The 23757-nt window shown below is 36.8% G+C and overlaps 2 protein-coding genes across 17 annotated transcripts in view; one reads left to right on the top strand and one right to left on the bottom strand.

Moving 5' to 3' along the window:
• The window catches only part of MOK (MOK protein kinase), a 33970-nt gene extending 29214 nt beyond the window's left edge, over positions 1 to 4756 (top strand). For all 8 annotated transcript variants that reach the window (XR_010600760.1, XM_065593619.1, XM_065593633.1 and 5 more), the window contains one exon: positions 2637 to 4756. The gene's annotated coding sequence lies outside the window, so the exon portion shown is untranslated. The remainder of the gene's footprint in view (positions 1 to 2636) is intronic.
• The window catches only part of WDR20 (WD repeat domain 20), an 83489-nt gene that overhangs the window by 20850 nt on the left and 38882 nt on the right, over positions 1 to 23757 (bottom strand). For 4 of the 9 annotated variants that reach the window (XM_065593615.1, XM_065593614.1, XM_065593612.1 and 1 more), the window contains exon 3: positions 18863 to 20143. The exons of 2 other annotated variants lie outside the window; for them this stretch is intronic. In XM_065593615.1, the coding sequence (XP_065449687.1) occupies positions 18863 to 20143 (1281 nt within the window). Of the gene's footprint in view, positions 1 to 6187; positions 7082 to 16423; positions 20144 to 21183; positions 21291 to 23757 lie in introns of those variants that run through there. 3 more of the 9 variants (XM_024105132.3, XM_065593617.1, XM_042858188.2) reach the window with 3 other exon arrangements.

Genomic DNA, 23757 nt, shown 5'->3' with positions numbered 1-23757 from the left:
TAAGAAAGGGTTTGAAGTGATTTAGGATGATAAAGAGATGTGTAAGTAGAAAATACCCATAATTTAGTTTGAAGAAGAGTAGGTCAACACTATCTGGATGAGTACCTGTGCTGTGTGTTTACATGGATACATCATTAGTGTTGAGGAAATGGAAGATAGAGAGATCCGTATCTGTGGTACAATAGTAGCCTACTAATCCTTATCTTTAGAAATTTGGGAGAGGTTTCATCAGATGTCTTTTGTGGGATGGAAGCTGTTACATTAGTTTTCCAAAGGAGGAACTGAGAAATACAAGACTCCTTGCAAATCTTCAATGTTGTGAGGGAGCAGGAGCCAAAAAAAAAAAAAAAGGGCACAAAATGATTTTTGTATTGCAAGATACTACACCAGGGGTCGGCAACCTTTCAGAAGTGGTGTGCCGAGTCTTCATTTATTCACTCTAATTTAAGGTTTTGCGTGCCAGTAATACATTAACGTTTTTAGAAGGTCTTTCTATATGTCAATAATATATAACTAAACTATTGTTGTATGTAAAGTAAATAAGGTTTTTAAGAAGCTTCATTTAAAATTAAATTAAAATACAGAGCCCTCTGGATCGGTGGCCAGGACCCAGGCAGTGAGTGCCACTGAAAATCAGCTTGCATGCTGCCTTTGGCACATGTGCCATAGGTTGCCTACCCCTGTACTACACTATAGTAGCTGGCAGGGCTGGCTCCAGGGTTTTGGCGCCCCAAGCAGCCCCCCCCCCCCCCCCCCAAAAGCCACGATCGCGATCTGCGGTGGCAATTCGGCGGAAGGTCCTTCACTCTGAGCAGGAGTGAGGGACCGTCCACCAAATTGCCACCGAATAGCTGGACCTGCCGCCCCTCTCCCGAGTGGCCGCCCCAAGCACTTGCTTGCCAAGCTGGTGCCTGGAGCCGGCCATGGTAGCTGGGTGACCTTCCTGTCAATCATTCAAGTCAGATTGAAAGAATGGAGAAGTGTCAGAGGCACTTGTGTTCTCCATTAAAGATACAAGGCTTTTGGTATGCTTCATTTCCTTGCTCTAAACATATATCTAGAGTAGCAACAGGTCAACCCTACGGGAGCATTAACATTCTAAAAGTTGATGAGCTTATCTTGTTTGATGAATACACTGGACAGTCTTGTTCTGTAGAGTGATGGATATAAGTCCCCAGAACATTTGATCTGCTGCAAAATTTCACTACAGGCTGCTCATTAGAAACTCAAATTGAAAAATAAAGTTGATCAACATTTGACATGAACAGCAGCCTCTCCAGGTTCTAAAAGTCTTACAGCTGTCCTACTCTTTCAAGCTCATGCTGTAGATCAGGGTTCACAGCAGCAATCTGCTAGTGTCAGAGATAAAGTTAATTTCATCTGATTTTCCTAGAGCTTTCCTAAGAGCTGTTTTTTCTCAAGGTGATTCAAGTAAACCACCTACTTTCATGTAATACTCCCATTCCAAAAGAAAACATGGAATTTTACAGAAAATTATTTGTATGAGGTTTTACTATTCTACCTCATAGCTAAGCATTATTACAAATGAGAAGCATGCCAAAAACCAAACTGCTTTCATGACTATCTCTTTTGTTACATAAGTTGTGCATTTTGAAACAGACTAACTTGTTAGGACACCCTAAATCAGTGGTTTTCAACCTTTTTTCATTTGTGGACTCCTAAAAAATTTCAAGTGGAAGTACAGACCCCTTTGGAAATCTTAGACAGGCTGCAGACCCCCCTCCTCCAGGGGTACAAAGACCACAGGATGAAAAACCACTGCCCTAAACATTATTCAAGGAAACTATTTGAAAAAGCCAAACTAAAGGCAGACGACTTCCAAGAAGACTAACTTAAGAAAATCACTACCGTATGTCACCTTGAGAACTTAATTTTATCACATCAGACTTTAGAAAGTGCTTCAAACTTATGCTGTGAGCTTACTAGTAGTTGTTTAACAATGAAAGCATCATCTTTGACTCCATTATTTCTGTGTTAAGTGGGCATTTAAGTGAAGAGGCTATTCCAATGTGATCCTTAACTCTACTGGATAGAGCAAGTGAAATATACAACTCCTACGTGACTATAACCACCAGAAAAAATAGGCAGGGCCTGCTGAAAAATAGCTGCTTAAGTAACATATCCCGAAGGGCGGTTAGGAACTAGATACAGTGCTTTACCAACATCAGAAGTTTCAACTGAGGAAGCTAACAAGTTAGCTACCTGAGTTATCTACAGCACTAATAAAACTCATACAACATTGATTTGTTAGTTAATCTTTAAACAGTTTTATTGAATTTCATATGCATGGCAGTTGCCTTCATTTGTCTACCTGGAATTTGTATTAACATAGAGTTGTGCAAGCCATTAGTTTTACTTCTGACAATTTTATATGCAGCGTTTTAAAAAAGGACCTATCTATAGAAAGTCCAACCTTGTTCATTTTGTTCAGATGCAAAATTCTCATTTTCACCAATTTGTCAGTGTGGCAGAGTGGCAATCACTAGTTTTAGCATGAATACCAGTTATCAGAAGTGACATATTTCCGAGTATGAAAATGTAAGTGTAGTCTCTTCAGATTTGAATATATGTAAAAATGCATCTTTTTGATTGTGTATGCTTTTACCTCTTTTTAGATCCCCAGAACCAAAACAGACAACAATGGGAGCTGGATTCTATTTCTAGAGCATCAACAGAACTAAAGTCCAATTAGAGTCCATTATGTCACTGTAAACCCCGAAAGCACTGGGGATTGCATAAAGTTAATGAGGGCATACTTTGGGCCTGCAGAACCTTTACGAAGGGTGCTAACATTTAGGGAAACCCAGCTTGAGGTTGTCAGGCTAGGAGTTGGAAAAATCTTCAATTGAAAAATAAGCAAATTGGGAACTGAGAAACATGGAAGCCCACAATGCCATTTTATAGAGTAACCTTGCCAAGCAAAGCCATATTATAATTTCCTCTCACCCAGCATTCAATTTGCTTTAGTGCAAAAAAATAACTTGTGTTCAATATGCAATGATGTATTTTCTCCTCCTGTTTAAAAATTTGGGGATTTTTTTTTTGTTTCCTAAAATTTTAGGAGTGTCTTGTTCTGATCAATACACTATATAAACATATAGTTTAAAATATTTCAATTACATGACTTATGCAAAATACAAAATCTTCCAAATAGGATATTCACTGTTTTTATTGTGCAATGTTAGGGCTTGCTTTGCTTTGCTTTTTTGTATTGTATCCCAATTATCCACACTAGAGGTTGAACATATACACCCAGAAGATTCATGATCTGGCTTTAGAATTGCCAGTCTACTTACAGAGTTCAAATATTGCTGATCTGGCAAAACTTTGGGGGTTGTTGTTAAAAGGGAGGTTTGTATTTTAAGCTCCTCTAAAAGGGCGTATTTCCTGGGATCTGAATGAAGCATGCAGGACTGGGTTCCTTCCATGGTAAGAGAGCGATGAGTGCTTTGAGCAGGGATTGATTACCCAAGTATGTGCTTAAAATTAAGCACATGCTCCAGTCTCTTCAAATTAAATATGCTCATGAGTGTTTTGCTGAATAAGGTCTTAAATAGATAGATCTTGTCAAGTGACCACACTTTCACTGAAGAATTCCTTTCATCATTCGAACTATATTCAATATTTCAGGTTTAAGACTAGTTGTCTCTGCATGCAAATGTAGAATAATATTCAGAGCACTTGAAATAGGGCAATAGGACAAATATTAAATAGTGACTGTATTTATGCTGTTTACTTTTTTGCATGTCAGTTTAAAACTACCTAATCTATCCACTTTTATGATTTCTAGTCAATTTCACTTTCAAATTCTCAGGCAAGTAGCCCAATACTGCAAAGTTTGGGTGGAAAGGCAATACATTTTCATACTCCCCATAGGATTTTTTAAATTACATTTAAATAGTTCCGTTGGACATCGGTTTTTGCAATTACTTGACCCAACAATATAGTATTTAAACGGTTTATTCTAGTTACTTTGCTTCTCAAAGCTTGTTTTGAGACAAAATGATAATCAATTTAATTCAAGTATGAGTCTTACAGCTTGAAAACAGGACAGACTGACACCCTTATTTTAAAGTGATTGTGTTCACAGAACCTGGTCACAATAAATATATATTTAGGGAAAGGGTGATATTTTCAAGTCTACTTCTTACCTACAAGACTTGTGAAGGGTGCGAGAATAACAGAACCAAGAAATGAAGTCTATTTAGCAAAAGAATTTATGACTTGGGTGCAGCCATGAAAGTTTCTAAACTTGGGGAAAGAGGAGTTTCTTCTAAACAAAGTACTTTTGACCCTTATTACAGAAGATGGACAGAAAGTTGGTTTCCATTCAGTGCTTTGTTTCTATGCCAACGGTGCCAATCAATGTTAGTCATGATAAAGAAAGCTATCCACAGACCAGCCCCCATTTTACATAGACCAGTGAATGACTGTCAGATGGTAACAACTTTGTCTTTTCTAATTTGGTTAGTGATCTGAATACAACCCAGGTGGTGACTAGCTCAGAGCATTTGGTAATAGGATTCTCAGACTGTCTCCACTGTATGTTTAAAAATCAGTTTAAGAATTTAACATATATTGCAACCAAGTGTCTCACTACTTCCATTTTTATCTAAATCAACTTTGGAGACATTTAAATAAGGAAGGTAAAATTAGAATTTTAATGGTTGTTAAATTGACAGTTTCAACCTGGTTTGTTTATATTCAAGGATTAAATAAACTTGAACTGCATAAAGCACAGGTCTGATTATTCTTCCGTTGAAGTGAACAGCAAAATTTATCTTCAGTGGGAGCAGGAGTGAGGCTTTAATTTTTATAAAACTGATATGTAGAACCAGGTGAGGCTTGCTAAAGTTTGAGTTTCTCCAGTGTTGCAAACAGATTTAGACTAAATCTCAGGAAAAACTTCCTAACAATAGGACAATGAAACAGATTGCCTAGGGAGGTTGCGGAAGGTCCTTCATAGAGGCTTTCAAAAGAAGGCAGGATAGCCATCGGTCTTGCATGGTTTAGATACAACAAACCAGCTTTCTTGGCAAGTTAGACTAGATGAGCCTTGAAGTCCCTTCTAACTCTATAATTCTATGTATAATTATATAGTTTATTCTAAAATGACGGTAGAGAATTAGTATCTTGTTATTAAAGAAAATTCTATTCAACTATAAATTTTATACAAAGATGTTGTTGGAACCTGGGATAAAGTTTGTTAGTAATTTAGGCCCAGATCATGCCTTCAGTATCAGCATTAAATTGACTTTTGGAAAGTCCTTCCATTTTGAAGGATATGAATGCCAGAGCAGAGCTAAGAAGGCTGTGCTTATACCACCTCCTAGCTGCACATCTGCAAAGTTCAGAAGAAGCCCAACAATAGAGTCTGAAGGGGCTTAGGCAGGGCAGAGGAAGTGAGAAGATGCCATCATATCATCTCAATCACCCTTTCTACTGGATTTTGATCCAGAGTAGCACATTCTTCATTCCTTTCATCCCCTTGCAGAAAATACCGGAAGGGATGAAATGGCCTTTGTTTTGCTAATAAAAACCAATTTAGTATCAACCACTATCATGCAGCACTAGATTATGAAAATACTTGGATATATCTACTTCAAATTTTAAATTGATAGCAAGGACATCTCATTTTTTTAGCACAGCAAGTTGTTCCAAAATACAATCTACTCCACTATTTTAGTACATAATTTTAGATTGTAAAAATCAAAGTGTATGCACCTACTACACTGTCATAGTTGTCTACATAATAAGCATTAGCTTGAAAGTCAATGCAATTCAACAATTAAAATTAAAACATCTAATTTTTAGACAAATACAGTATTAAACTGCACTAAAATGCAACTATTAAAAGGCATCAGAAGAAATCACTATACTGCAAAAAAAATCTGAGGCTCCTATTTTAGTAAATATTGGGTTTTAATGTCTGGAAAATGTATTCAGAGGTAAGTTGTAATAGGAAGAAGTGCAGGGGAAAATTTCTAATTTCATTTCCCTAATCCAATTAAGCAACATTAAACATGAAAGTGTTCCTGATGCAAAAGGTTTTTAAAATAAGGAATGTGTTCTACAAGGATTAGAGTGTATTTCTGTACCCAATATTTAATTCAAAAGATTGATTACATCAAAATCGATCCAATTTAAAACAGAACGTAAACAAAACTGCATATTCAAGATAGTTTAATATGTATTTTCAGAATTAGAAATATCTTTTAGATGATGAAAATTACTAGTGTACTGATCCATTTTCCTCCCAATCACTGAATTACATTTATACATATAATACAGAGCCGATTGCAATTGGAAACAATATTAAAATAAATGTTTCATAGATACAAAGGATATATTTTCTCCACAACATAGCTTTTCTGGGTGTCTGAATACCCATTTTAAAGTAATTCTCTACTAGCATTAAACTATTTAAGTGCAAACAATTTTGTTTAAAAAAAACCCCTATGATTGCAGCATCCATCTTCCTGAATTACATTTTTAAGCCAGAAAGTAATGACTTTCATTTTCCATGAGTGCATTCCAGGCTGTCTTCTAACCATCTCTGGTTAAAAATAAAAAAATCAGTGCAAAAAACAATGGTGAAGTACTAATTTATATAACCGTTGAACTTACTTGGATTTAAGAAACATACTTTATTTTACACGTATCTCTCTCTCTCTCTCTATATATATATATATATATTGATTAAATTACACTGAACTTGAAAAGTATAAAGAAAACTGAGAAAAAAATAATTTTTACTGCAACACCAAATGAAGCATTTCTTTTTTAAAAGGAAAATTCTTCTTTGGGTGAGCAGCCTAGAAGTATTAGCCATACTAAGAATTCATTACATTATTCTTTTGCAAAGTATTATGTGATTCACATAATTCCAAGTTTACACTCTGCCATTTTATAATTTCTGATGCTCTCTGCATGAAGAACAGCTCCTGGTTCCACTGTCATTACTTCTTGTCCTGTGTTCAAAGATTCGCTAGCAGTAGTGTGATGGCTATACTACAGTTCCACTTGGAGAATTGGCCTGGTTTTGGGATGACAATAAACCCTGCAAACAAAGCAGTTTACATTAATCCAGCAAGAGAGCCTGACATTAACTTAAAAAATTAATCTGCAGCAGATAAATTTATCAGTACAAAGGTTTGTATGTACAGGCACTCACTACTAACAGATTACCTTTATTCCTCAAAAAATAATGTGCCAGATTCCTATATGAAACATTTTATTTGCCCTGCTTAATAATGTTCAAAACAATGTTTTTGGGACAGATTAATAAATATGTTTAGGACACTGAATTTGTTGCAAATGTTTGATCTTAGTTTGCCTTGCATTTTTCTTAAGCCACTGGCAACTTCTGGACACTTATTTTTATACCACACTACACAAATAGTAAGTATCCTTTGAACTAATGGTTAAATATACAGCAAATGGGCACTACACAGACAATGTGTCTACTCTGCCATCAAGAAAAAAATTAGACAGTTGACCTCCATTAATGTTAATACTACTGGCGAGAATCCAAAGTTCTCATCTGCTGCTGATAAATAGTAAACAGTTTAAGAAATATTTTAACAAATATTCCTATAGGTTAGTTGGGAATGAGAATGCCTGGAAAAGACAATGAGTGTGGCGGGGAGACTCAGAATTCACATTAAGTTTTGCATTACCATTTAAGTTTGGATTTAGATACATCTATTAACTTAATTTTTTCACAAGTTTACCACCTTATTGAAATGCACTACAAATCAATAGTGGCTTGCTAATATTTCAGATTCGCAGCTTAAGAATTATGCAGCATTCTTAGCTACATATGATTCTTGTTGATAACTGGTTTGGATGGTATAATAAAGAGGTATTTTCTGCTTTTGATTTATGTACTTGGCTGTCAGGTGATCAAGAAGCTTTTCCCTATGTCATTCATTGAAAAGAAATGTAATGGTTGAATTTCAATTTGGACACCAGCCTTCAGATTTAAAAACAAACATCTGCACCAAGAGGCAGGTTTGTTTTCTTGCACTTTGTCATTTAGTTATTAAAAAGAGTGCTAACAGCCTGAAGAACTAAATACCTGCTAAGCCTGAAGTACCCTGATTAACATAATGACTTCACTTTCCCTTGCTATATAGCTAAAAAAAAAAAAAACCCACACTTTTAGTAATTGTTTCTTACCTCTAAATTATGTTCCTGTGACTCAGATCCATCAAGCTAGGCAAGATCAGATGCAACTAACAATAGGAATGTAGAATTAGTGACATCTTCAGAGTCTATAGGAGCTCTTTCTTGCTTGGATCCAAGTATCCAGGAACCCCTACTGAAGAAAAAAATCCCTGTTCTCTTAAATCACAAACAGAAGTGGAAGAGGTTCTGGATTGGTGGATCTGAGTCACAAAAAAAAAACTAATTTCAGGTAAACTCATCCTCCCCTTTAAAATCTCTGATCCACCAATTCAGACATGGGATGCATCCACATGGATTGGTGGGGTTCATGGCAGAAAATAAGTACATGGAAGATGGTATGGTATGCTACACCTTAGACTGCCCTCTGTAAATAGCATCTACAATTGTTTTATTTTGTTGTGTATGCAATGCATAACTGATTTTCATATAATTTATGCAATGAAGTAGATTTGTGGCTCAGTCATGAAATATACAAATGTGATATTCAGGCCTTACAAAGTTGCACATTTCAGAGTTCAGCATTACATGGAAGGAGGAATGGTAGGGTTTGCCTTCCTTCTCTGGGAGGAGGAGGAGGATGCACAGGGAGTGGAACTGTACATTAAAGGGTAAAAATTTTAACAGCATCTAAGTCATTGGGCACTTCTGAAAAAGTTACCAAAAAGGACTTTTTTTTTTAAAGTGAATAAAATGTGTGATGAATATACCAGAATGTTGAATCACATGCAGAGTTTACAGTGTTATCATGTACCACGTTCCAGGAGTCTGTTAATCCTAACCATGACACCAAAACAATTTTGCATTTTCTTGAAAGATTACACATACTAAGTAACTTTTAAAATGCAGTGGAAAAAGGATATTCTGTAGTTAAACATCCCTAGGTACCAATATTCCTAATCTTGTTTATGACAAATTAATCAAGGGTCTGACATGTGCATATGCTAGTAATCCTATGATTGTGAAGCATAAATTAAATCCTATAAAGATGGCGTAAAGGACAAGGTATTTCTCATGACCACAGTATCCAGGGGCCATGACAAGCAAGAAATAGACACTATCCATTGTGAATGTTAAGGGAACCCTTATTTGAAATGCAGTCACTTCCTGTGTTTTGCTATATACAGCTGTGCTTTAAAAAGGGGCGATTCTAGAAAGCACTACCTCCATTCAATGTGATACCACATACCCTATGATCTTCAGCATTCAAGTCATGAGGACCCAGACTGGGTTGATTCTCATCCTTATCTCCTGGGCTATGAATACCTTTTTATCAGAAAAAAGTTGAATAGTTTGAATAGAGGACTGGACAATAGGCACTCCTGAGTTTTAATTCCTGCTCTGAAATACTTCCTGCAGTTTTGAGCAAGGTACAGTCTGGTTCAGGTGCCCATCTATACAGTTAGGATAACTGTATATCTACTTCAGAGTGGTCTAAGACTAGACGTTTGTACAGCACTTTGAATGTGAAAAGCTAATATTAGCTAATACATTCTGATGAGTAACAGTTTAGTAGTATAATTCATATTAAGACCAAGGATGAAAATGAGTAGCACAGATTACATTTAACAAAATTGAAATTTGTAATTTCAAGTCTTTAAATCAAGACTGGATATCTTTTGAAGTGATATGCTCTCTCTCAAACAAATTATGGGTTTAATGCAGAAGTTATTAAGTGAGGTTCTTTAACCTGTGTTATACCAGCGGTCAGCCTATATATAATCATAATGATCCCTTCTGACTTTAAACTATGAATATGGTTATGAATTTTGGTCTGAGGATGATCATCAAAATTTGGTGAGGAAAACTTATGTTCAAGAAGGAAAGAAGCAAAGAAATTAAGATTGTAGCAGGCCATTTGCCTCTTTACTGAACCACTCTTGGATAGACCAGAGAAGATGGGACAGAACGCAAGTTACAGAAACTGAAGTAATTCTTAAATACAAAAAATCCTGCTAATGCAACAGTAATGCTGCCCACTTCAAGGTCAAAGTCGGGGGCACCTGGCATTGGCCACTGTCGGTAGACAGGATAGTGGACTGGATGGACCTTTGGTCTGACCCAGTATGGCCGTTATGTTCTTAAAGTGCAAAGAAATTCAGATTCCTACAGTAACTTCAGATCTGTTCTGTCGTGCACACAATGCATACTACGCACCAAAATAAGTTATATTAAGCTATGTATTCAGCAAACAAGGAACAGAATATACTTAGTGTGCATGCAGCAAGGGCAAATTCAAAGTGGCTGCTGACATCTTAAATAACTGCATTCATTTTTTGCATTTATCTTTATTAAATGTTCAATTAGAACAGCATTCATAGGACATGAGACACTCAAATCAGGAATTAATTTCCAATTAAAAAACTCAAACTACAAGAGGAAAAAAAATTACCTCCTGTCAAGCTTTGAAGTTCTTCCTACTAAGGTGAATGGAGTAAGGTGTGAAGTTCATAGTTTTGCCACTGCTTTTTTTTGTTTTGTTTGTTTTTGTTTTGGAAGAAGTCTTATCTGTTCAGGTTACGATGTCTGAACCTCCTTCAGTTACAAATCATAGAATGCATCAAAAATTGCAGGAAGCCCAGGGTGGGAAGATGTGCAGAGTTCATGTATATTTTTCTTTGTTCCTACTGTTAAGACGGGTCTTTTTGGTGGAGGATTTTGCAGTGTTCTCTCCCTAATTCAAGTTGTTTTCCCTTGGCCTACCAAATGCTAGTCAGGCCTGCCAGAACATATACTGTGATTTCATAAAAAGGGCAGGACTGAAATAATATATTCATTGAGCATGCTCAAACTTTAAAATCATTTATCTTTTCATTCCCTATCCTGCAAATCTAGCAAAGGCATTAGACCTCAGTAAGGATATTCCAATCAAGTTCTGAACCAGCCATATTTGCATTTTCTATTCAGAAGAGACTGCCTTTAAAAAACATTGAGTACCACAATTCTCAGTACTGATGGCATTTTGATTTTTTTTTTTTTTAAATTTACCTTCACAAACTTACAGAACTTCTGAAATACCTTTTGAGGCTGAAGTAATGTGTGAAGACAAAAATTTATAATGCAGTTTCCAGATTATAGCAGCTGAGCCTGATAGTCTGAATTTCAAAAATCAGCTAATGCTTGGTGAATATGAAATAAGGAATAAGATTAATGCCAATCAAAGTCACCATAGGGTTACAAATATTCTTATATGAATGAAGATAAAATTGATTAGAACCAAAGAGGGAACAATAGATAAGTTGGTGTTTTTCATTGAGAAACTGAAAAATGTGCAACAATGAATATGGTGGTAGCTAGGTGCTATATGGTATGCTGGATATATTAGGGCTTGTTTATACAATCACCAAGCTGCAGCAGCGTAAATCACGTCTTAAATGATTTAAAACTAAACCAGTATAAAGCCTTGCTTGAACACTACCATCCAATTTTCAACTTGTTAGCTAGGCTTGCGCCTCTAAGTTTTAAGTTGCAAATTAAACCAGTAAGAGTATCCACACGCACAGTTGCATTGATTTACATTTTTTAAGACCACAGTTTTAGTTAAACTGATACAAACTTTGTTTAGATGAGACCTCAAACAGTAGCTTGCTCAGGTAAATGTTCAAGTGCTAAGATGAGGCTCTGAGCTACATGAATTTCTTTACTAGATCACATTAAAGGAATTCCTAATGGAGTAATAAGATCAGTTAGTGAACTGGTGTTAAAATGTTATGGGTTTTTTTTTTTTTTAAAAAGGGCAAATCCTTTATGAACATATACCCACCATATAGCAGAAGACTTCTTGAAAAGAACTGGGAGAAAGAGGGGTTACGGGAAAGCTGATAAGCATTTTAAATAGAAATGACTATTTGTTTTGTTTCTTTTTAATATTTATTCATTTTATGGAAATTTTATGTTTGGTGCTGAAGTATCTACTTGTCTTTTCTTGTTTTGCTGTAGTAATGTCACATGCCTGAGTATAGTTTGTGTACGAGCAGGATAAAGTACCTTGTAAATGTGTGCAGCAGTAACACAAGTGATTCAGATGCAATTTTACTTCTGGTATATATTAGTGTATAGGGATATATTTCATTACTGAAGTGTATTTCCATCCTTGTGACAAAAAGCAGATTACTAAAATTTCACTATCTACATATAATCCATGTAAAAACCCTCTGCCTCAGACATCCACAGAGATTAGATAAAGTATACCATACCTTAAGGGCTCTTAACACTTCGGTTTAGATATGACAGGCACCTGTGTCCAAGAGGCAGACTATACCTCATGAGTTTATGTATAATGTAAACGTATAACTGCCTTATTTATCTTCTCTAAAGCCTGCTGAAGCACGCACATGCTTTTGCTGACAGGATCCTAATCCCACCTAGGCATGGAACCTAGTTTAGGAGGAAAGGACTCATACTTAAGTACAGAGAGAAGCATTCTCTAGCCTTTTGAAACTAGAACTTTTGGCAAGATTTAGGTTATAGGTCAGGTCAAACAAAAGCAACTTGAGAGAAACCAAGCAAATTTAATTTTGAATAGAAACTGCAGCAGCCAAGACTATGCAAACTCTCAATCTGAAAAGAGTGCACGGATAGAAAAGAGTGAAGACAGATGTGCCACCTAAATGCGAACTTTCAAGGCAGACTAGAACATGATCACACTGACTATTTCCTTAAGGACTTTTGTGCAAGAGATATTTAAAAAGGAAAGTAAAAGCCAGGTTACAGCTGGGAGACATCTTTTACCAAAGTATCAATTATGACTGTAGAATAGGGGGAAGCCAGATTGCTTTCATATTCCTACTAATTCCTGTGGAACTTGTTTGACCAAACAGTTCTCAATTACATGGCATTTGACAATCAGATGTTCCCACGGCAAGCCGTCAGGACGAATTTCACCTTGCCTCTCAGCATATGCTTTCAAAAGTGCTACCAGGTCCAGTCACATTAAGGTCATTCACTTCACTATTTCTTGAAGTGCCAGAAGACCATCCAGTGTTTAAATCCAATAATAAGGAAAGACGCTTCTCCCATCAGAAAGCTACAGAGGAATCTCACCAACAGAGAAACTGATCTCTGCTTGCCAGGGCCCATGACTCTAGAACTTAGGTCAATGAAATAAGGAGAATTTGAAGGCCCTGCTAGAAAAGCCCTAACCTGAGAAACAACCTCCTGGATATCATGTTTGTTGATTGCTTATCTGAATAAACCTGGAACTCTAGTTTAAGGGATGAGCTGTCCCCATGTATCTCTGATGGAAGTGAGTGGGCAGCATTTTACATCAGCCTAACTTGACTATCAAAGTCAATGTCAAACTTGGTCTGTTCTGGACCTATGATATTATTTATAGGTTGGAAGCACCTGAATTCTCTTCTCTTTTGAATAAAGCCCACATTGTTAGGGCTGTGAACTCAGTTTTGTATAGTAAGCCTCAAGGTCTACTTAAGGTTGTGACTGAGAAGCACAGCCTGAACTGGAATCCATAGGGGAAAGAGCTCCTGTAGAGTCCAAAGACAAAAATTCTCCATTCCAACTGCTGCTTTATGGATACACATTGACAGCCTAATTTACCAATGTCTGAATTACTAAATATGAGTTTAAAATGATTTATTTCATTGTTCTCATATTTAAGGATTTTAAAAGAAAACATGTGAACTTTACAACATAGTTCAAAGTTAGAAGTGACAGATCGAATATCAACTTGAGAACAATTTCTGAAAGATTTACTCAAAAACTGCATGATTTAGTCAATCCCTTGAATTATAAAATGGCAGCTAAAAAGCTAGCAGTTTCACTGCAGCCATCTGTTCAGCAAGGTACGTATAGCATATAGAAAAAACCTTTCACTCGTTACATCCCAGCTTTCAGAACTTTGATGTGAAAAGGACTATTGAAAATTATTTACATTTACAGTTCAGTCACACATTTTATTTAACGTCAGTATACAGAGGACAACCCCAGCAAATTTTGTAATGTCAAGTATTTAGTAAGGTTCTTCAGCTGTAACAGTGACAACAGAATAGCTAAAAAATAAGCAGTATGAAACAAACTTGAATTTTTAAAATTATAAATATACCAACAATACTTATTAAAGCTTAATTATTGCAACAGTTAATTTAACAATATTTCATGTTAGAAAGGCTCTATGAAATTTATTCAAGTTGTCAAGAAATTAGATGGAAGTGTAAAAAGGAAATACATATGAATTTTCTTTTGATTTGCACTCAAGATATAGTCAATACAATTTTGTACAGTATCACCTAACATATCAATCTTTAACAAACTCAAGTATACAGAATTGGTAAAAATGGAGGGGAAAAAAAATCTTGTTTTTAACTTTTACACCTAAGTTGTGCCACAGTAAATTAACTGACATGAAATTCATTATTGTAACATAAGCAGGCCAACAATTTTTTTCAGTATCAATTTAGTTGATTTAAGCTGCTAAAGGGGCAGATGTATACACAGTCTCTTCAAGTACATAACCAAGTTTGAAAAAGGTGATAGTTCAAAACATGGGATTTCTGCAAGTATTTAGTAAAAGGCATGTTATTTCTTAACATGAAACAGAAACCCTCACCCATAAGACCTTTTATACAGGGTTATGATCTCTCCTGGCTTCACTGAAGTCACTTTGCCACACCTCCATTGTGCACACCTTGCTATACATTATCAAACCAGTGTATTAGTTTAAATTCACTCTGCTAATGAAGGTGTACTATATGTCCAATTTCATTTGCTACTATATGCACATTACAGGAAGCTTCAAATTGCACCTTGGTAACCTGAAATCATATAGCTGTGATTCAGTTTTACTGTAGAATTTACGCAGATACCGTTATCACATTGAAATAATTCTAATTTGATAGTACTTCAAAATACCAGTAATTGAACTTCAGTTGTATTGAAAAAAATGCTCTTTTCCACTGAGGAAGAATTAATGTGTAGCCAGTGTTCCCACTCACCAAAGTATAATATATGAATGTTTGTTAAGTTCTTTTAGCAAAAACCATTAGTCATAATTTAAGGATGTTATAATTTAAGATTTTCATATACAATAAGAATCAAAAACATTCTAAATTTCATGTGCATTGTTTCACAAAATGGTAACGTATTTAGTCTGCCAGATATATACTGCCATTTCACTCTCCTTTGTAGTTTTGTCCAATCTTACCTTGAGCTCTCTCAGAAAAGAGAAATAAGTGGTAAGTTTCCCTTAAATTAAAACAAAGTGGTTGTACAAGATAAGCAGGTTAAATTTTAGTATCATTCAAACATTTAGATAATACAGTTTATTTTGTATTGAAATAACTTTAGTAATAAAATTAGTAATTGTAATTAGCTTCATTCATGCCTAGTAAAATAGTTTAAAGTAAAAGAATTAAATTCCTTTGCATGTAAATACGAAGCATTTTTACTGCATCTGTAGTATATGCAACTTGGCTTGAAGTAACTGGCAATGTGATTCATATGCAATTTCACTTTTCTAATTCTCTCCTATTTAAATTGTTTTCAGACATGTTAAGGGATAAGATGAAAGTTTCGATGACCTCAACTAGGTTTTCCTAGGGAGCAATCCCCATGGCCAATCTGATGACAGTTACTCAACTAAGGAGAGGAAAAAAAAAAAAAAAAAACCTCAAAAGTCAAACCCTCAAGAAGAGGGGACTAAAATTGTAGTTCCTAAAATGAGGGAAAGTGAAATTTGCAAATGAATGGATCAGACTGAAAGGAAAAATTGTTCATTCATTTTTCAGACAGGTAAAGCATGCTTTCCCATCACCCCAGCCCAATTTGTTTTACTGATTTTGTAAATCCCTTGCACTGCTTTTGTCCAAGAGTTAGTATGTTCATTTTAAAAGTGTGTTTGGATCACATACTTTACAAGAATAATGTAGCCAATAAGAAAGCTCAAGGTATGATGGGTAAACTGAAGTAATTCATAAAACTTGTGCGTAGGCTGTATGGGGCTGGGATGGCAGTGCATCATTCTGGCCTAATGGAATCAAGGTTGAAGATCCATTTCTGGATTTTCAGGCAAGGCCAGTAGAGACAAAAACACTGTGGGCAAGAGATTCAATAGGTCTAAAATGAGGAAGACCACCCTACGCCTGGTCGTTGGTGCTTTCATGGCTCTTCCAAAAAGGAGGCAAATGAGAGGGAAAGGTAGAGATGGCTCACTGGCACTGATGCTTTCTACTGCAAGGTTAGTTTAATTTTCTGTTCAGTCTTTCTTTGGGTTGGTTATGGTTGGCACTCAACTGAGGCTGTTTCTGAGGCAATGGTGGAAGAATTTTTTTTAGCACAAAAAAGTGGTAGGGAGGGCAGTCTTCCAGGACTGTCAGGAACCCAGATAATGGGAGGAAGACAGAAGATAGCAGCTTTAAACTCCAAAGTGACAGACTTAGCCAAGGATAAAACTACTGGCAATATAGAAATGTGTGGTATATAGCCCAGAAGTGACACGTTACCATCAGTGTTTTTATACTTTGACCATTCTCGTTAAATATGCATAAAGTTATTATAAGTGCTCTATCCTATAAACCAAAAGATGCTTATCTTTCTGGCACAGATACTTCCCCATCAAACTCCTGTAAACATGCCACTAAAACTTAGTTTAAATAGCAGAGTGAACTCACTGTAAATGCAAATGAAGAAATCAGAGAAACAAGTCCATTTGAAAAATATCTTTCTAGGGAAGTAAATATATCCTAAATAATATGGCATTTACATCAGTGTGCAATATATTAATTTTGAAAGATCGTGATAACTTCAGCATGAAAATGACTTACCTGTAATTAAAGTTTTCCATATTAGCCAAATACATAAATCCTGATTTTGGGTACTGCATACTCTATATCTGAAATATTTGAGATGATGTATTTTCTAAATCAAAACCATCAATGTACAAAAACAGATTAAGTTACACTCAGCAGTTTAAGGAAACCTAATTTATAAGTTCATAGAAAGAAAATGTAAAGGGGTAGTGTTTGGTAATACACACGCAGTCTGGGTTAACATTTATGCAAAATGGCAATATTCTACTCCAGAAAGCTGAGACACTGATACACGTTTAAAGTTGCTTTCATAAGAATGTTTGTGACTGGCACTGATTCACAGAAGTTAAAGTAGTTCCAGTGTAATGTAGTTTCACTATTTTGAGTTAATGATTCTCATGTACTAAATATCTTTAAAGGTAAAGTAATGCCCTTTCCCCCACCTTTAAAAGAAAGATACACTATGTTCAGACTTAGTCGACCTAGCCACTAAGTGTGCACAGATGCTGAGTGGAAGGGGTTCTCAATGTGTGCATATAATAGGACAGATTTGAGAACCAGACTGGAGGAGCTTTTTCAATATGTGCTTGGGGTTTCAAAGCAGCTAGAACCACCACTTTTTTTAAAAAAAAAGGAATAATTCTGATAATTCATTCTGAGACTTCCTTGCAACAGAAATCTGAAGTTAGTTGTGGTGTATTTTAGTTTTCTGGAACACAGTGGTTGCTCCAACTACAAACATGACTCTAGAGAATCAAGTAGTTTAGGATTAAGGAACTACATATATCTATATTGTCCAATTAGGAAAATATTCAAATAATTTAAGACCAATACTCCAGGAATGCAATAGCCTAATAAGTGCTGCATTTTTACACAAGCCCCTGCTGGTTCTCAGAACTGTATTTCATCAGAGAATGTTAAACAAAGCTATCTTGGCATAGAAGGTGCTTGAGGTTATAAACTGGCAATTAGTTTTAGAAAACACAAGAAAACAAATTTGCCATGCAATGGACAAGATAAATATTGTATTCAAGATTAAGAGGCTTTTACAAGGGAGGGTAAAAACCCTAGAAATGTGTTACCTTAAATTGATAGAAGTGATTGCCTGAAAGAAACCCACTAAAAATTCTTTTTTGCCTGCATACTTGACTAGTAAAAATGACACTACTGGACCAAACATGAAGCTGTTTATGCAGAATTTTTTTTTTTAAACTGTGGCCACGATTCTTCTCATGATAATGAGCCCTATAAAAATTAAGATCTTTATACAGGTTCATAAAATCTCATTAGTAATGTATTATGCATTTAGGACTGATTCACAATTTCAGGCAAGATACTGCAAATTATTCCCAATATGGTCAGCAGAGAGTTTTAAAAAGTATGCTCACAAGTTGACTGACATTTATTAATATTCCAGAAATCCATAAAAAGGTAGTGTTAAACACTTAAGTTTTCAGATGGGATACCTAAATTCTAAAAAAGCTAGCATTTCATGGTAGACTCAAAGCAGTAGTATTTCAAAACACAGGAAAACGGCAGCACAGGAAAATGTGTGAATGACTAATATTGTTACTTTAGTGATTGAATACTTTTAATCTAGTTTTTAAATCTTTGTCTTCACCATGTGTTTATACTAAAAAAGTTTGAAAATATAGGAACACAAACTTTGGATATACAGTATTTCTCTGGTTGGAAGGCAACTAAGAAATGTACCCCAAGACACTTCAAATCATTCAGAAATATGGCATGCAGTATCCAAAAGTATGGCTCTGAGGAAATAACCTTTTTACATTAAGCATAAAGAAATTTTATATCCAATAATCAGGTATATTGAGAAAACTACCTATTCAAAGTTCTAGTTCTTTGATGCAGCATTAAGGATTAAAACTTACCACTTTACCAGGCCTTGCCCATGTGCAAATAAATCCCTCCTGACAAGCAGTGACTATACAGTCTTCAAGAAAAATTAACACAGTCAGTCTTTCATGTGCTATCTTTTTACAAATAAGAGGCTCTAACAAGGGAACATCTTCCATTCTGGGACAGAGAGGTGTTCCCAAAGTTTTAGCTGGGTCCGTTTTGGTTTTAGTAACTAGGTTCAGTTTGTCACTGCTCTTGCTAGATATATGTCCCATGCTATGATTTCTCTTGTGATCTTTTTCATGGTGTCTTTCTTTCCGATCATGTAGCGATAAGGTTGCAAACTTACTAACACCAGCAGCAATGGCACCATCCATGACACTGCTTTTACTGCCAGCATTTGAGACTGCAGAATGTGGAAGGCTGTTTGACCGTGGAAGAGGAGGGGGTACTGAGTTTCCAGGTGTTGTGATACTGTTTCCATTACTTCCTGGATTATTTCCACCACTTCCTGCAGGTGGACTTGTGGCATTCATAACATTTGTGTGTGTCCTTGCTCTTGATAGAGGTTGGTGAGGGAAGAGAATATCTTCTGTAAGGTCCCACAAACAGAGTTGTGTGTCTTGGCCTACAGAACCAAACCTATATGTAACACTTACTGGACGACTGTCTGTAGAGTTCCTTTTTGATAACCTAGATTGTGTACTATTTGCTCGATCCCTACCAAAATGAAGGTGGTCTTGGAAATCCTCATCACTACCACTAAATTCCATTGGGTCACTCTCTTCTACACTAGTGGTATATGGGTCAAATGCCACAACACTAACCCATGATTTATGTCCGTGGCCTCTAGCTATTACTCGACAGTCCACAAAAGACCAAACCGTTACCAAGTCATCCTCTCCACCTATTACAATGTATTTCCCATCTGGGCTCCAACACACACATAGTAGTCCCCCAAAGTAGCTTTTCATTGTACCATGCAACTCCACTGAATCGAAGTTAAACACACGAAGAAAGCCATCTTGGCTCACACACGCCAAAAATTTCCCATCGGGGGAAAAAGCAAATTCATTCAGGGCACCTTCGCCTACGGTCCATTTAAGTAGAGGATTTCTTGTGGATTTACTCTTGCAAGTGTGGACTGCAAAACTTTCTCCTTGCTTAAGTAGCTGGTAGTGTGGGGCTGTGGTACCACAAGTGTGCTCCACATTATACAAGTACATATTTCCACTGGAATGAGCTACTAGGAAAAGGCTTTCCGAACCTGGTACCCATTTTACACAGGTTACTCTGGACTTGTCTATTAGTCTCTGTGAAAAACAAAGAACAAGATATGCATCAGAAGAGTGATAGTTTTACAGTTTACATCTATTAAAATAAAATTTGACTGAATTTTGAATACTGTCAAACTCCTGACAGTTATAAAGTGGTGTTATTTGCAAAAGAAGCTCCAGTCAGCTTAGGCAGTTAGGAAGAGGAGGAATTACTGTTTAGGGAAAAAGGTGCTTTTATTCTTTCTGGTCCAATTTTTATTCAATAATAAATCTCTGTCAGTAACTAGGCCAATTTGTTATAGATCACAATTTAACATTCTTAGATTTACCTCTACAAGCTCAGCAAAAACAAGAGGTTTACTTAAGGAGCCAAAGAACACAGTCTCAAAAATAGTATGCAATCTGTGTGAATAGAAGTTACTCACCTACACTCTATATTAAGCTTATATTTAGTTAGAAATCAAAACAAAGTTAAGACCAGAGTTCAGATTAAATCCCAAAAGCCACACATGGGACTTGCCCTCAAAAAAAAAAAAAGCAGCTTTAGGAGCCCAATGGAAGATTCTAGAGTTACTAAAGTCTGCAGTGAATGTGTGCCAAGATATATACTATAATTACTTCCTCTGACTTACAATAACCAAATTCCTAGAGGTGGATGGAAAATTGATGGCTTGTAGTTAAGTACTGGTCAGAGAATTTAAATCAGAGCATCCCTTTTCCAAGTTACCCTTCACATATCAGAGAAACATAGAAGTCCATTAGATCATTAGGGAGGTGGTGGAATCTCCTTCCTTAGAGATTTTTAAGGTCAGGCTTGACAAAGCCCTGGCTGGGATGATTTAGTTGGGAAATTGGTCCTGCTTTGTGCAGCGGGTTGGACTAGATGATCTCCTGAGGTCCCTTCCAACCCTGATATTCTATGATCGCCATCTGTACAACAAGCAGTCTCATTCAAAGTATTAAGTACTTCCACAAATCGAGAGACAATGAGTGACCATGTGTATTAAATATGCATATGTACGATATTTTGAGTGTCTTAGTGCTGAAAAAATTGAAAGCTGCTTAGCAAATTTCACCTGGCTGCTTGAGCCTGCTAGTCCAGCCATGGTGCCCAATAGATATTTGTAAACTCTGAGCTGATCCATCACGCTGCCCACCTGACCACCCACACCTCCAATGTGATCTAGGGCAGAAACAAGCAACAGCAGTAAATAAGTGAAAGTATTATGGGCCACAGTTTGTAGGTTGAAAGAACAGTTGAGATATTGCAATCTTGACTTTTTGTATAAGTAAAAAAGGAGTTCCCAGGGAAACATACAGGGACTGACTGGCTGTAAAGTGCACTTAGCTATTTGTCAGAAGAAAATTAATTGAAGGATGAGGCAGTAGACGTGTATTTATCTACCACACTGAAAAGCAGCAGTTAAATGAACATTTCAAGCTATGCTTTGAAGCACTTCTATTGCTGTCAACCTGAGGATGAAAGCCAAAATCTGTATGCCAAGTACTTATCATTATGGACTACCAAAAAGAGGAGTTCAAATACAAAATGATTTAAAGATTCAGAACAGTAACAATCTAGCAAATTTCTTCTGAAATAAGCATCTTCAAATAGCAGTTTTGCTCGTTTTTTGTGGTGAACTAAAGAGTTGGTTTGTGTGCTAATTATTTTAATTGTGGTAATTGTTTTGTTGTTGGCCAATCATGCCTCTATTGTGACCCCAACAAAATATTAGAGAATTACCTTTACTAAAAGTATGATGCTAGGAAACAGGATCAATCCTCCCTGCCACAGGCCACATCTGTCCCCTAGCCATGGAATAAGTACTGAGATGGCAAAATGAAAGCACTCTCACACTGCTCTATTAATGTGGCCCAAGAATGGGCAAGAGACCCCATCTACAGGGGTGAATATTATTCAACATTTATATTACACTAGCACCTGAAGGCCACAACCACATTAATGGTAGGTTTTGTACAGAAACAGATGACAATTCCTGCCCCCAAAAGCTTACAATCCAAGATGACAAGACGTAATAGGTGAATGAGAAACAAGCAGATTGAGGTGGAGATGCGGATGACAAAAGATAACAAAAATGGAAGGTGCACAAATCTTAGTGAGCGATCACAGCTTGCCACCTGCTTAACCATCAAGGTTGCAGTTTTCTGTATGCATTAGGAAGAGCAGAGTTGAGGGAGAATTGGAGAATAAGGTGATGGGTTTATGGATTTTTGACTGGAAGCCTTTCCAGTTCACAAGGTGCAGCATGGGAGAAAGCACTAAAATACTTGTGGGAGAAACAGAAAATTGTGGCTGGTAACATTCGCAGAGAGACTGTGCTATAAAACAACAGGTTGAACAGGTAGGGTGAGGCTAAATTGTGGAGGGCTTTGAAAGCAAGAAAAAGTCTGCATTTGATACAGTAAATGAAAGAGTCAGTGGAGGGACTTAAGAGGGTAAAAGGCGGGAAGGTAAGACAAGAAGATAATCCTAACAGCCACATTAACAGACTTGAAAGGGGACCTGGTTACAGGCAGAGAAGCTGGAGAAGGAGATTAAAGAATTTGCTCAGAAGTTTGGTGGTGTGGGTAGAAGGGAGAAGTTGGATCTTGGAGCTGTTGTGCAAGGAGAACCTGCAAGATTTCAGACATGGCTTTAATGTGTGGGTCGAAAGAGAGGGGAGAATCAAAAATAATGCATAGACCACAGGCTTGATAGTTAATAGTTCAGTTGCCCAACCAGAGGGTGCTGTAATTGGATTACAGACTTGTCCGCTGGAAATAAGACCACCACCAATTCATTTCACATACAGTTAAGGCTAAATTTTCCATCACTACAAAAATGGACTGGATTTGAACAGCCAACCAGAAGCAAGAGGTTCCATAGTCTACTCCTAGGGGAATTCTGCACCAGTGCGCATGCACAGAATTAATGTCTGGTGTGAAATTTTTCCCCCACAGTAGAAAGTACATTCTGCCCAAGAAGTGCTGCAATTCCACCTTTCGCCCACCAGAAGCAGCTGTGGCCCCAGAACAGCGGGCTGACCAGCAGTAACAGCTAGCAGCCAACTGTATTCGTTACAACAGCCTGCCAGTGGAGCCAGGTTAAGAGGCAGAGTGGGGCACACAGGGCTGCTATGGGGTCACAGATTGGGGAGCAGGCTCAGTAGCTAGTGAGGTGACAGCATTGAGCCAGGGGTGCATGGGAAGGGGGTCTCTGGGCCACATGGGGACAGGGGCAGATGTGCCTGACTGAATGGGAGAGGCTTGGGGTCAGCCAGGGTCTGCATGGGGAAGGCTCCCCAACGCCTTAAAAACCCCTGCCCCCCCCCAAAAGAAAGTTCCATATTTCTCCCACCCACACCTAACAACTCTCCAGTTCACTCCAAATCTCCTCTACTCTCCCTCAGCTCCTCCATTACCCCGTGACTCCCCCAAGCCTTTGCACTGCTTTTAAGGGGTGTGGAAATACATTTCTGTATTGTAGTTTAAATGAATTACTCAAAGTTCTGCATTAATATGCCCAGTAAGGAATCTGTCAAAAAAACATTTCCTGAATCTTTGTGAGTCTGTCTGTTTTGTTACAGACATACTTGCTTTCAGTTATTTTGAAATAAATTACCAAAATAATTGAAACTGGCATGTTTATA

Source organism: Chrysemys picta, chromosome 4 (assembly GCF_011386835.1).
Source record: "Chrysemys picta bellii isolate R12L10 chromosome 4, ASM1138683v2, whole genome shotgun sequence".
Lineage (NCBI taxonomy): Eukaryota > Metazoa > Chordata > Testudines > Emydidae > Chrysemys > Chrysemys picta.
Note: the sequence above shows the minus strand (reverse complement) of the source record. Positions and strands in the feature narration are given on the sequence as shown.